The 13,928-nt window shown below is 59.5% G+C and overlaps 1 protein-coding gene across 4 annotated transcripts in view; it reads left to right on the top strand.

Annotated features, from left to right (window-relative positions):
- PRKCB (protein kinase C beta) overlaps nucleotides 1–13,928 on the top strand; it is a 141,458-nt gene that overhangs the window by 68,283 nt on the left and 59,247 nt on the right. For all 4 annotated transcript variants that reach the window (XM_064461327.1, XM_064461326.1, XM_064461329.1 and 1 more), the window contains one exon: nucleotides 1,457–1,585. In XM_064461327.1, coding sequence (XP_064317397.1) covers nucleotides 1,457–1,585 — 129 coding nt within the window. The remainder of the gene's footprint in view (nucleotides 1–1,456; nucleotides 1,586–13,928) is intronic.

Raw genomic sequence — 13,928 nt, 5'->3', positions numbered from 1 at the left:
ATCCATCCCCCCGCAGCGTCCTCCTGCGTCCCCCCGCATCCATCCCACTGCATCCATCCCCCCGCAGCATCCCCCTGCATCCATCCCCCCGCATCTATCCCCCCGCAGCGTCCCCCTGCGTCCCCCCGCAGCATCCCCCTGCATCCATCCCGCCGCAGCATCCCCCTGCATCCATCCCCCCGCAGCATCCCCCTGCATCCATCCCCCCGCAGCGTCCCCCTGCGTCCCCCCGCAGCATCCCCCTGCATCCATCCCCCCGCAGCATCCCCCTGCATCCATCCCCCCGCATCTATCCCCCCGCAGCATCCCCCTGCGTCCCCCCGCAGCATCCCCCCGCAGCATCCCCCTGCATCCATCCCGCCGCAGCATCCCCCTGCATCCATCCCCCCGCAGCATCCCCCTGCATCCATCCCCCTGCAGCATCCCCCTGCGTCCCCCCGCAGCATCCCCCTGCATCCATCCCCCCGCAGCATCCCCCTGCATCCATCCCCCCGCAGCGTCCCCCTGCGTCCCCCCGCAGCATCCCCCTGCGTCCCCCTCTGTCCCCCCCGCAGCAGCCCCCTCTTCATCCCCCCGCTGCAGCATCATCTCCGGTTCTCAGTGCTGTGCAGCGGCGGCTCCGACTGACACCCTGCGGCCGCGGCGGTGCCTGCTGCGGTGACACAGCCTCTCCAGAGCGCTTGGGTCTGCACCAGCCTGACTGGGGCACAGGAGTGCCTGGGGGGTTATTGTACAGAGAGGAGAAAATGGGGGATGACAGGAGAGGGAGAGGATGGAGAGAGAGATCCGTTATTTTCCGAGTTAATCTTGTACGTTCCTATTTAACAGGACTGCGAATATACAGCGTCTGCTTACATGCTTACGCCGTCTGCGGGGAACAGCATACTCTGCTGCTCACCATGTGCTGGCTCTCTCATAAATATAGAAGCTTGCTGACTTTTGTGGGAACAGCGTATTCATTATCACCTTTAAAATGTTACCAAGTGGAAATGAATTTAAAATCCAATTTTTTATCTATATTTTTTAATATATTTTATATATATAAATTTTTATACACGCACATATGTATACACACAAGCAAGTCATTTTTAATGCCCCTTATCAGCTCCTGGTGAGTGCAGCTGAATACCCGGCATTGCACCATGGGTGTGATGGAAGAGAAGTTTGATAAATCACCAAAACTCGAGTAATTAGAGGAAGGGCTAAAAGCCCTGTCATCTCTGTAGGCAAGAACTGCTGGTGGTGGCGGGTCCCTGGGTCCGTGCAGGGCTCTGCCGGAGTCTCTGGCTGCGCTTGAAGGTCCTTGTGCTCATGTTTACCCCAGAATCCCTCACAAACACCCTCATTTAAAAGGAGACCGAGTTCTTCCTCCCCCCCATCCCTCTGAGCACCCCGTGAGCTTTGGCAGAGGTGACAGGAGCGCTGAGTGTCCCTTTCTTTCTCTCCCCCCCCGCAGCCTGTATGATGAACGTGCACAAGCGCTGCGTGATGAACGTCCCCAGTCTGTGTGGGACGGACCACACCGAGCGCCGGGGACGGATATACATCAGGGCTGACATCGAGAAGGATGTGCTCACCGTCGTAGGTAGGTGTGTGACCCGGGTACGAGCCCCGCACGGCGGGGGGTCGCCCGGTTGCCCCTCGCTGCTGCCGCGTGCCGTGCTGACGGCGGTGCCGGCCACGGCGGGTCCGGGGAGCACAGTGCCCGGCATCTGGTCGGGAGCGAGCACCTGGCAAGGCAGGACGAGGCTTGGAGCCTTCTCCGGGCACGCTCCTGCCCTCTGGCAAGCGCTGGCCGGGGCTCCAGGGGCTATCTGTGCTAACTAGCTTTTCCACTTATGGGCTTTTCAAACTGCTTTTTGAATCATGTAAAATGCCAGCGTCCGCAGCATCCTGGGAAGGGCTGCCAGAAAGTTCCTCTGTTTAGCTCTGCCGTGTGAAGAAGTACGTTGTTGGTATTGTGCTGTCCGTCTGATGAACACCCATTTCCTGCTGTTCTTCCAACGCCTTTAATGTACCTGGGCCTGTACAGGTCTTGGTGGGAATCTGGGATGGTCCTCTTATCTGGCTGGAGCTTTGCAACCTTCTTCCACCGATTCGGCGACTCCACCACCTCCCCCTCTATGCGCTGCCTTCCCGCGTCGTGCTCCGAGGCTGGGGGGCAGGCGGTCCCTGCCGTGGTTGTACACCGTGGGGCACAGGGGGGCATCGGCCCCGTGGGGGAAGGCAGCTGTTGTTCTTCACCTTTCCTTGCTGTTTCCCAGCCCTGATGGAGAGCTGGAGCGTGGCGTGGTGCTCGTGGGGTGGCCGGTGTGGATCGAGGGGGGCTGGCATGGATCTGTGGGCTCCGTGGGTCCGGCCACCCTGGCGATGGGTGGCAGGCAGGAGCCGTCCTGCGCGGGAGCATCCCCAGGGGAGGTGCAGAGTGGCAGTGCCATCCCACCGTGTCCGCCTCCGGGGATGGGGCCGGAGGAGGCTGCAGGCACCTGGACAGTGCCAGGCTCCGCCGAGGCCCCCGCCCTGAGCATCCCAGCATCCCGACAGCCGCCCGTGGGGAAACCCCTTGTCCCACATCCCTGTTTCCTCAGTCCTGGAACTCCTCCGTTCTTGGTTTGTGGCAGGAAACAGGATTATCCCGTCTCTCAAGGCTTTTGCCACCCAGATTTTTAGTTCCCAGAAGATATAGCTTCCCCCGTGACCCGTAAGCATCTTATGAAACATAAGCCGTATCCTTGTAAAGCCTCTTGTCCCCTGCCTGGAGGGATCAGACGGAAGATGTGACTCTCTCTGTCGGGTGCCGGTGCCGGCGTCTCGTGGTGCGGCTGCTGGCAGGGGGTAGGAGGCAGGGAGAGCTCTCCGCGGGCAAGGCAGACGAGCTGGGGTTTGTCTGATGAAGGCTGAGCCCGGTTCTGCTCTGGGGAAGGAGGTTCCTGCCCACGCTGAGTATCCAGGCAGCTCCGGGCGGTTACAGTCCCTGCAGGGGGGTGCCGAGCTGTGCGCAGTTATTCGCAGGATGATTTAAGACTTTCGGGTGTAAAATGCCACCTACCTGCCCACGCTGCAAAGGTCAGCCACCCCGGGGGGTGCCAGGCTGATGACACGGGTTGCAAGGACCGGAGCCTTCTCCCTTGTCCCACCAGCTCCTCCTGGGGAGGTCTGGTTTCCAGCACCCTGCAGGGCGGCTGGGCTGGCAGCAGGCGACGGGTTTGCTTCGGTGGGATGGGGTCAGCACTGAGGCGTCCCGCTGTGCTCAGCGACTCTCTGCCGGGCGCTTTATCCCCCGGGGAGAGTCTGAGGCTGTGGGGCTGTCGAGGTCTCGCTGCTCTGAGCTGCCGCCTCCTTGCTTGGGAGGGCAGGCTCGGCGGAGCGCATCCGAGCAGAGACAGCTACAGCGCGTGTGGTCCCGGCGGGGGGCTGCAGCCCTCCCAAACCAGCCCCGCCGGCCTCTTCTCTGCTTCGGCGAGGGGTGGCCCAGGCCAGGCCCCCCGGCGCGGTGGGGGCGCGCTGGGCACGGCAGCTCCCGCGCCTCGAGGAGGCGGCCGAGGGTGGGCAGGCGGGGGCACGGGGGACCTCTGCCTTGCATAGGAGATGCTCAGGTGTGATCCCGGGGTGCGGAGAAGAGCCAGGATCCTTTCTGGCCTAGAGAGCTGTCAAAAGTGTTTTCAAGAAAAATACCAAGTTATTGAAAATACTAAGGAAAAATTGAAAGAAAGCTGTGGGTTTGATTTTTTTCATTTTAATTTCTCTTTAATTTTATTTGTCCTTAAAGGAGAGCTTCAGTGAACCAGACAGAACTTTCTTTCATAGAAGTCCTGCTTCCCAGATGCCTTCCCCGCTTCCCAGGTGCCTTCCCTCCAGAGGATGAGGCAGGACTGGCGCCCAGCCTCCTCTCCGAGGCCAGGCGGAGGCCGATGCGGCACAGAGCTCAGCCTCCCACTGGCACCAAGGGCTCCCTGGCACCAGAGCCGTGTTCCCATAGCTCCGAAGGCAGGGGAGAAACTCCCCCGGCCCCTTTCTGTGCAGCTGGATTTTCTTTTTCTTCAGCTGAGTTTGAAAGACTGTTTTATTTCTGGCCCTTTATGGAGGTGTTGGTGAAAACATGTCATCTGTTGGCTTTTCTAGAAAAGCAGGGAAACGTACTGTGCTCTCCAGCTCTGCCGCATAGCTAATGAAGGAGTGGGAGCGCTTTGAGAGAGGAGAGGCTGTGCGCTGGCTGCCGGGGTGGGGAGCCCTGCCTTCCCTCCTGCCCCTCCTCCAGGCAGGCGAGGGATTTTTTTGCTCCCGAAGTTGGAGGGGAGGTGGAAAGGTCTGCTCGGACCCAAAGCAAACGTGGTCACCCGGCCCTCTGGGAGCCACGTGCTGTGCAGAGCGCGGGCTGGGCGCTGTGGCTGCTGGCTTCGGCTCCTCTCCAGTGGGTCAGCAGAGATTTCCACTGCCCCCAGTGACTGCTTCAAAAAGGCAAAGCTCTCAAATAAAGACTGGCTTTGTATTGCTGGGTTTTTTTGGCAGGGAGAGGCCAGATCCTGAAAAAATTGTCCCTCGACTTGCGGCCGGGGCTTGTTGCAGGGGTGGCAGAAGGCACGGCGGAGGGGGGTGGTCTGGGTTTGAGCGGCCGGGGGCTTCGCGTGCAGGGCGGCACAGGGGTCCGGCTGGGCTGGAAGAGCCACGGCGTGGCGGGCGACTGCGCGTGGAGGCAGCTCCTGCGTGGCCAGGGCGTTGGGCTGCTCGGAGGGGTCTGTGCCACTGACTGCGAGTGCCAAAAAAGCCACCGGTGTCTTCCTGCAGGACCTGCCTCGGCCACCCTGGGGTGGCACGGGGGGGAGGACACAGCCGGAGAGCGGCTGAGCTAGCCCGCAGGCTTCTGCTGGAACAGATTTCTGGTGGAAAATGCCCTTTATGCATTTTCTGCAGACATTTCAGTTTGGGGCAGGGAGGGGGTGGGTCTCTGCCAAGGATGGGAGCGACGGCGTGGCGAGGGGGGTGTGGGTGGCAGAGCACCCCAAGCCCGGTAGGGGTGGGAACGCAGTGGTGGCGAGCCCGGGAGCGGGGGTTTAGGGTTGCAGGTGGAAGCCCGGCTGCTCACCCACCTGCCCTTCCAGTGGGTGCCGTGGGGCTGGAAGCAGTTTGGGATGGAGAAGACATACGGCAACGCGTTGTTGAGGTACAAACGAGCACAGAGGTTAGCAGGAAAGGAGGAGGAGCAAGGAGATCAGGTCTGAGCAGCGGGATCAGAAACCAGCTTGAAGACAGACCTTGTCCAGCTTTGTGGATGGGGTTTCACGGCTCGGTGGCCAGCCACACTAAGGGGCGGATGAGCTTCCCACCACCCCCATGGTCAATCCCAAATATTTGTCAGCATTTTCACAGCCTGGACGTGCTCTCCCTGTGCCAGGTCTGTCCCCGTCTCGGCACGGGGCAGGCGGAGGCTCAGCGGCCAAGCGCAGGCAGTGTCGCCCGTCGCGGCAGGCTGAGCTCAGTGAGGCCGGGCAGCGGGGCTGTGGGGCTGGGCTCCCTGCTCTCCCTAAACAGACCTCTCCGCCGGTTTAAGCAGGCACTGCAGGATGCTGCCGTGGGCTGAAGCTGTTGGGGTGGGGCAGGGCAGGGCTCTGATCTGGGAGGGGGGCTTTCCGTGGCACCCGGGCACCTTTGGTCCAGGCTGCGTGGTAAAATGCAGGCGGTGGCGTTGGGGCAAGACCCATCGCACCGGGTGTGGAGACCCTCGCTCGGCAATTTCGTAAGCTTTGCCGCGGCAGAGGGCATCGCAGCCGTGGCATCACCGCGCGAGGGGTGCCCGGGCGGAGCTGGCAGCGTTGGGCTGGGCAGGGGCGAGTGCCTGCAGATGGCAGCACAGCCATGGCCAACGCAGGCGACGAGCTCCGCGCTTTTATTTTTTTCATCGACTTGACAAATTTGACAGGAATTTGCCATATGCTTTTCAGCAGCGTGTTCTTCTTTTCTCTCTCTTTCTCTGATTTTTTTCTTTTTTTTTTTTTAATTTTGTAAAGATAACCTTTTACTTCAGCAGAAAACACATCTTTCTGGTTAAACAAAGTGTGTTGTTTGACTTAGAATGACTTGTTTGGTTAGCTAGCGGCCTGAAAAATTGCATCCATTTGCCTCTCCCTCTTTGAAGGTGACGGTGACTTGCCCCAGCAGCGATCCCCTCCCCTTGCACTCCCCTCCACGATGGCAGCAGGTAGGAGAGGCCGCCGCCGCCGGTGCGGCGAACGCTCACCATCTTCAGCTCACAAACCGAAGATCAGGAAAGAAGGAGACGTGTTTAAACGTAACACAGACTCGCGCTGGGAGCCGCGCTGCCGCGAGGTGCGGTTTCGGCCCCAAAACGTACGGCGGCGCAGGGACGGAGCAGTCCCAGGGTGGGCCGTGGGCTGTGCTTCCCTTCGGCAAGGGCTGTGCTTGCGCTTTCCTTCTTCACAGCTCTTGGCACAGCCCACGGCGTGGCCTGCCAGATATACTGAGATCGTAAAAATTATAATAATAACATGAGAAAGATCCAAATTTCAATATTTTTAACCCATTCTTAATTCTGAAGAGCCAGGATGAACCTCAGAGCTGTAGGGTAGGAGACCAGTGAGAGCATCTCTATCTGTTCGGGGGGGTTGGTGAGGCTTTGGGCAGTGGCCCCTGTAAAGGCAGGGGATTGAAATTCAGTAGCCAAGCCCCCAGATTTCTCAAAATCTACAGAATATGCACGGGACAGCCCTGCCTGGCTCTCGATGAGGTTGACTTCCATCAGCTGCGTGTGGTTTAATAAGGCAGCGGTGGTGTCCTGGGCTGATGCCGCTGGGGGGGGCAGGGGGGGAGAAGCCCGGCGGCGGGGTCCGGGTCCGGTGCACCTCTGCGAGGCTGAGCACGGCCGCCCGGGGCCGGGGGGGGGGCCGGCACCGGGGGTGAGCGGGGTCTGATGCAGCCGCAGCATTGCCAGCCTGCAGGGCTATGCCCAGAGCAGCAGCAGTGGGAACCTATCGAGCTGTCCCCTCCTAATTAGCTTCCCAGCTCTTGGGTCTGTGGTGTTAATCACTCCTTTATGTTCGCAGAGCGGGTCTGTTACAGCTCCTCCCGTGCTCTACATTGAGTGTAATTGTGTAGCGGGTGCACACGGGAGCGCGGCTTTGCGCGCTGCAATCGGAGCCCTGCGTTGCCATTGTCTGCCGCTGCTCGGGGGCTGCTGAAGCAGCGGGATTTACTGGTGCTCCCGGTGATTAAAAACGTGTGCCTTTCTCTAATAATAGGATCAGTAGTAGCCAAAGTAGCCTTGGCGCAGAGAGGTGAGGCTGCGGAGCGTGTCCCCCTGGCTCCGTGCTGGGGACGGGGCTCGCAGCTCCACCAGCCAAAGGCAGTTTCTAAAACACGGGAGGTTTCTGAAGGCCTTGTTAATTAGGGCACAAAACAATCTGTATCTCGTCCAGCAAAGCACTCAGATACGTGCTCTCGGCAAGCACTTCTCCTTTGAAGCATCATCGCGCGCTGCGTGGGGTCTGTGTGATCATGGGAAGCCCCCCGAGAGGGACAGCCCGACCCATGCGCTGCTGCCCCTCGCCGGGACGTGCTCTCCGTGTCGGGGCACGCGGGGCTTTGCTTTGTGCGAAGGGGAACCGGCTGCAGGTGCCGTCCCGGGCGCGGGCACGCTCCTCTGCGGGGCTTGGCTGGTGGTCCCGGCACGGACCGGCCCCGGCTGTGCTAGGCGTCCTGCCTGGCCTCCTGGTAGGAGGCAGGCTTTGGCTCGGAGCCTAATTAGACAAGATGGATTTGAGCAGCAGGAGGAGTGTGTTTGGATGGCCGGTACTTCTGTGCGTGCGGGCTGGCTGGAGTTAAAAGCGCTTACCTCCAGCGCTGAACAGGCTGGACCCAGGGAGCGAGTGTGTGAGGCTGGAAAACCCCGAGCAGCTGCCTAGGAATGGCTGGTGGAGTGTGTTCGCAGCTCCACTCGCTAAATGTGTCGGTTTAAATCACGGCAATGCATCCTCGTGATCGGTGCTGTGCACGGCACCGGCGGGAGGGTCCCACGAGCGTCCTCGGAAGCGGGTGACCGGAGCCGCCGTGGGCTCAGCCTCCTGTGAGGCCGTTCAGGAGAAGTCTCTGCAGCTCTCTGGCTTCCTTACCGTGATTTTCATAAGACAATATTTATAGTCTCCTTCGCTTTCGGAAAGCTGGATGCAAGTTGCGTGGTGTTTTCCCACGGCAGCTTTGGTGGCCAGCAGGGCTGAGCGTCGCCGTGCGGCGGCTGGAGCGGCGGCCGGTGCTGGACGCGGCAGCGGCGCGAGGGCAGCCCAGCCCGGGCACGGCTCTGTCGCTTCTCCGCGAGTGGCTGAATGATGTGATGAGATCTCTGCTTTTCTCACCCTCCGCGTAAACCACAGCAAACTCCCGCTCGCAGCTTTGTCATACGAAGTAGGGACCGTGGGCTGGGTTATTTAGCTTGAGCTTGACAAAAGAGGAGTCATCTTTTGGGCCTGGTAAACAAAATCCAGGTGCCAAGCAGCGCTCTGAGACGCGCCAGTTCCCACAGCAAGTTAATTCCCTTCGGATGTCGCTTAAAGGCTCTTCATTGACTTGGGCGGTTTTTACCCCGGTCACGCAGGGAATCTGGTCCTTTGCACCCAGCGATTCTGCAGATTGTCGTTGTCTTATTACTTGTCATTATTATTTCCTGCTCCAAGGTTGTTACAACTTCTTGGCTTTGAAATATAAAGCGAGGATTCCCTGGAGCCAGTCTGCATCCGCAGGTCGGATCCTGCCGGCCCCGAGGGCAGCAACGCGGCGAGGGTGGGGCTGCTCCCCTCTGCCCCTGGCGTCGACGGTAACACACGGTTTCTTCTGAAGGAAAGAAGAAAAAAGAGACCTGTGAGCACAGCAGCAGTCCCAGCGCGCGGGGCGGCACGTCCGCACCCGCCGGCGCGTGAGGTCCGGCCAGGACGCGGCGTCGGGATGCTGCGGGGCGGGACCGGTGTGGGCTGCGTGCCCGAAGCGCCTCGTGCGGGAGGCAGACGCGGTGGAGCGCGGCAGGGCATCGTGCGGCTGGTGTCGGGCAAGAGCAAATGTGTATTCACAGTCCGTGTCCTGGTCTGGGCTTTGATCAAGTGTCTTATTAGCAGGGGAAGACTGCTGAATAAAGTGGGAAATTGTGGCAAATTAAAATGTCATCAAGGCGTTGCGCAATTTTGCTTCCAGAATAGAAAAGCTTCCCAATGCAGATTATTCTGAGCCTCTCGCATTAGGAGATGTGACTCTCTGAGTCTGGGAAATGGAGGAGTGAGAGAATACGAAGGCTGGGCTTGGAGGCCATTAAATCCATCGCTTCTCCGAGGCGGTGAGACAGTGAGTGGCATGGAGGATTCTGCGTGTGCGTTGCTCCTCTCCCGTGGCCGAGCGCTGGCGGTGCCTGCTGCGCTGCTCAGGCAGCAGTCGCAGCCTGTCGTCTGTCCGTGTGTCCCGGCGGGGAGCTCCCTGCGCCAAGCTGGGGTCGGGCAGCGCGTCGCTTGTCTCGGGGAAGCGGCGGGCTGCGGGGACGAAGGCGCACAAGAAACACGCGACGGGTTTATGCTGCAAGTCCCAGGGTGCGCGTGGGAGAGGGAGACAGGTCAGCCCTTCAGTGAGTTCCACCTGTGGGCGCCTGGGGAAGCGGAGCATGCCCTGTCCTCGAGCGTGGGGCCCGTGTTGGGTTCCCTCCCATCTCGAGTGTCCCAGCAAGGTGCTGGTGTCCCTGGTGGGTCCTGCGAAGCTGAGACCCCCCCCCGTTAGGACCCGCGGCAACGCGGCGCCGGCTCAGGGGTGCAGCTGGCATCCCTGTTGCGCCTGCAGCGTCGGCGGAGGCGGCCGGGACCAGAGCCTTGGTATTTACTGAGCTGATGAAGTAAAACACTGACCGAAACTGAAACCAATAACACTGCGATTAGATAAACGAGCTGGAAGTACGTTAATTAATAATCACCGGCCCAGGAAGATGCAGCCATAATGAGTCCTGTGCCTTTTCTGTTGTATAACCATGTGCAAATATATTCTTCTGCAGAGCATTAATTAAATGTTTTAACGCACGAGGGTGTTAATCCAAGCACTGGGTGCTCGCTGGAATGTGGCTGCTCCCAGGTACGTGCTGCTGGAGGGAGGAAGATGAGTGCTGCAGGCCAGCCCGAGAGCCTGCCCCTCTCCAAAATCCTGTCCGAGAGGTGTGAAATAAAGGGTGCCACTGGCATGGCACGGCATTTTGGGGAGGGACTGGGGCTGGGATGAGGTGGCTGAGCTCTGACCTTTCCTTGCAATGACCAGGGCTTTCGGAAGGGTTTTTTTCTTCAGAGGGCAGTGGGAAGCAGAATTACCTGTACTGAATATATTTTAATGGCCTTGCTTACTCAGAGATGAAGGTAAAGATTTAGCAGCCAGTTTAAGCTGTCTTTAAGAGCGGGGTAGGAGTGGGTTTTGTTGTAGGCGCATTTTTTTTTTATAAACATAAAAGTGAACCCCCATATGGCACCGTATATTTAGCAAAGAACTTTCTGGTCTTTATTTATCTGGCATATTAATCTTGCCTTCCCGTGGAAACCTGGCTACGAGCCGCCAGCAGACACGCGAGCCCAGGCCGGTGACGGGGCCAGCTGCAGCCTTTCCGTGTAGCATCTCCCGTGCCGCGAGGCGTGGGGCCAGCCCGGCCCTTCTGGGCAGGGTGGGCTGCTCTGGGGCGCAGGGGGGCAGCGTCCCTCGGGACCACGCCGGCGGCGGGGAGCAGAGCTCAGCGGGACCGTGCTGTGCGCCGTGAAGTGGCCTCCGGGGGGACTTTCCCAGTGGAGACCTGCAGGAGACCTCCCCATCGCTGGGTCAGGAGGGGAGGGGGATGCCGTGCACCCCCCGGCACTGCATCCATCCCCGATCCTGCGGCGTTCGCCCGCTCCGGAGCTGCCCGACCCGCTTCTCCAGGGCGCAGCTCTTGGTGGAGCTGGAGGAAGGGCCTTGCCCTGCTCCTGCAGCTGCTGGCAGCTTCTGGCTGTGACCTCCACGGCCAGAACAAGCTGCCTGGGAAGGCTCTGTTCCCTCCTGCTTTGGGCGTTCGTTACAGTGGTATTTCTCCCCGTGTTTTCCACTGGAGATGTGGATGTCTGAAATAAGTGTCTCTTCCCAAGCCTGTTCCTGCAGTTACGGCTGGCTGAGTAATTAAAACATGTTGTCTGAATAATTTATTTGGGAACTACTGCAAATTTTGCAGAACAAATTATTCAAATATCATTCAGCCAGCGCTACGTGCCCTGTCCCTGCAAGGCTGAGTGGGTGACACCTCGTTCCCGTGGCAGCGGGGCGGTGTCTCCAGGCCAGCACTGCACCCCCCTGCAGTGCCCCCGGCCAGCGGAGAGGCTCTTCCTCGCAGAAATCCCCCCCCAGCATCATCGCTGTCCCCGCAGAGCCTCGGCCGAGCAGCCGGTGCGGTGGCTGCTGCTCTGGGTCTGCCCAGGCTTCACCAGGGCGGCTGTTCTGCAGCCGCGCCCGGAGGGGCAGAGGGGGAAGGAACTGGTGTAAAGTCAGGGTTGCTGGTCCGGGACGCCTGGGCCGGCCCTGGCACGCAGCAGCGAGGGCATCCCGGCGGTGCAGTGATGCCCCCCGCGCCCGCGGGTGCCCGGGAAGGAGCACGCCGGGCGCTGCGGGGCCGCAGCCGGCGCCGAGCCCTCGCTTGCACGCGGGCACCCCCGTGTCCCCTCTGAGCGTGAGCGTGCGCAGGCGCTGCCGGCTCTGCCCTCGCCCCAAAGCCCCCCCTGAGCCGGCGAAGCCCAGGGCTTACCCACGCATCGTCCCGGCCGCAGCCTGGATCCAGGGCGGCTTCTCCCCAGCGGGCACCAGGAGCTGTAGCTGGGCTTGGTACCCAAAGTGATTTAAGGCCGGCTGCTTTAAATGGGATCATAATATTCTTACTCATCACTATTAATAACGATGTTACTACTTCTTAATGATGCACCAAACTGTCAGAATATGACAGATGTAAAACTATTTTACATCAAATTTATCTGTCAAAGAAATGCCATGAGCGGTTGGAGAGCAGCACGCTTCTCCCGACACGAGGTATCGCTGCTGCACTTCTTGAGGTTTTTATTTTTCTTTCGCTTAATTGTTGATTTCTGCTTGAGAAGTCAGAAAGTCACTTAAGGTCAAGCAGAAGCATTTGGGGTTTTTTAAATGAATAGATAAAATTATTCCCATTAATGAAATTTTGAGGTCTGCATGCTGAGATAATAACATGAGGTAATCAAATCTCATGCTTCAGGGCATAAACTGATTGACTGTGAGGGTCAGGAATTATTTTTTCTGTTCCTTAAAGCAGTGAACGATGGCCTGATAAATGATGAAGGCTCATTCATTTGTCTCCGGACGACGTTACGCTGGCCGTTCGGGTGGTGAAACGTGAAGCCAAGTCAGAGCGTTGATGCAGTGTGACACGATTTTGCATCCTCTCTCTCGAAGGGGACATCGCCCGGCGCGAGTCCTGAGGGCGAGCGGCTCCTTCCAGCTCTCGGGCTGGTTCCGATGGTCGCACGGCGGCTGTTGCCCTCTGTTTCGGGGCACGGGGAGGGTGAGGAGTCCCCGGGGCACGCGGGGAGCGATGGTCACCGGCGTGGACCGTGCCTGCCCCAGGTGCTCGGAGCGGGACCCGTGCTGGCGCTGGGGCGGGCACCCGTCGGTGCCCAGTACCGCGACACCCCACATTTACGTGGTCCCGCACGATACGAGCACCGGTGGTCTGTCTGCTTTCGGCGTGGAGACGCGATCTTCCCCCAGGGCTCTCGCTCTCCCTGTGCTGCAGGTGGCCAGGGTCGTTGAAGGCACATTTTCATAATAATTTTAAAGCCAGGAAGGTAATCAAAGGTGGTAAAGGCTCAGGAGCGTTGCAGGGGGAGGCCGTTAGGAGGCCCTGGTTCAGCAGGGCGCTCGGAGCATCGCTGCCCGTGCCGTGGCAGCGCAGGGGTCGCGGGCAGGGAGCCCCAGTCCCCCCGCCCGGGTGAAGGCAGGAGCCTGCGGGGAAGCGCCTGCCTGCGGCTGCGAGACCGACCAAGAGCTAAGGATGGAGCCGTGCGAAGCGTACGGGGTGGGGTGGGGGAAAGCCTGGCAGGGCTCTGGGCTGGGGGCAGGGGTGCGGGAGCGCCGGGCTCCCCCTACGAGGCACTTCCCACCCCTGCAAACAGCAAAAGCGATTCCCGCTGTTCGCTTACAAACCCTGCGACGGCTGCTTCCCCCGCGGGCTCGTTGCCAGCCAGGTGGTGCCTTGGCAGGACCCGTTGTGGGACTTTTCCCTAAATCACTTTGTGTTTTATAATTCAAGGAAGTGGTTGTAAAGATTACCTTTCTTCCTATCAAAAAGCACAGATAAAAGCTTATAACAGCGATGAGAAAATACCCTCTGATAAGGGGCGAGGGAGAGGAAGGCATTTCGGCTGTATCAGTGCAGAGCCTTGGTGGGGCCCCTGGAAATTAAACTCATTACTTAGAGATTTCACACAGCAGATTGCAGGGCTTTCTGCTTGGATGGTGCAAAGCCTTCCGCAGAAGATTTTGTCTGAGAGTCCAAATTAAGCCACAGAATAAACGGCTGTGCATCCTCCGGAGTGCAGAGCTGGTATTTATGTCCAAACTTTAAAAAAAAATAATGAAAAGAATTGTTTTAGGATGCTCCGATGTCCCCAACCCCCTCAGCACCCGCCCTGGGGATGAGGGCAGATTTCGGAGCGGTACGCAGGGTCCCCAGGTCGTGGTGTTTATTCCTGCTGGGAAAACAGGACTGCTGCTGCCTAAACAACCTGCGGGATGGAACTGCCGCAGGGGCCGGAGAGCTGTGCCTGCTGGCTGCAGGGGAAGGCAGTGTCTGCTCTGGGCTTGCTTGCAGGCAGCTTTCCTCCTGGTTACGGCTGTGCTCCATCGTGTCCCACTGGACT

Source organism: Phalacrocorax carbo, chromosome 10 (assembly GCF_963921805.1).
Source record: "Phalacrocorax carbo chromosome 10, bPhaCar2.1, whole genome shotgun sequence".
In the NCBI taxonomy this organism is placed as follows: domain Eukaryota; kingdom Metazoa; phylum Chordata; class Aves; order Suliformes; family Phalacrocoracidae; genus Phalacrocorax; species Phalacrocorax carbo.
The sequence above is the reverse complement of the archived record's forward strand: the minus strand, read 5'-3'. Positions and strand labels throughout refer to the sequence as shown.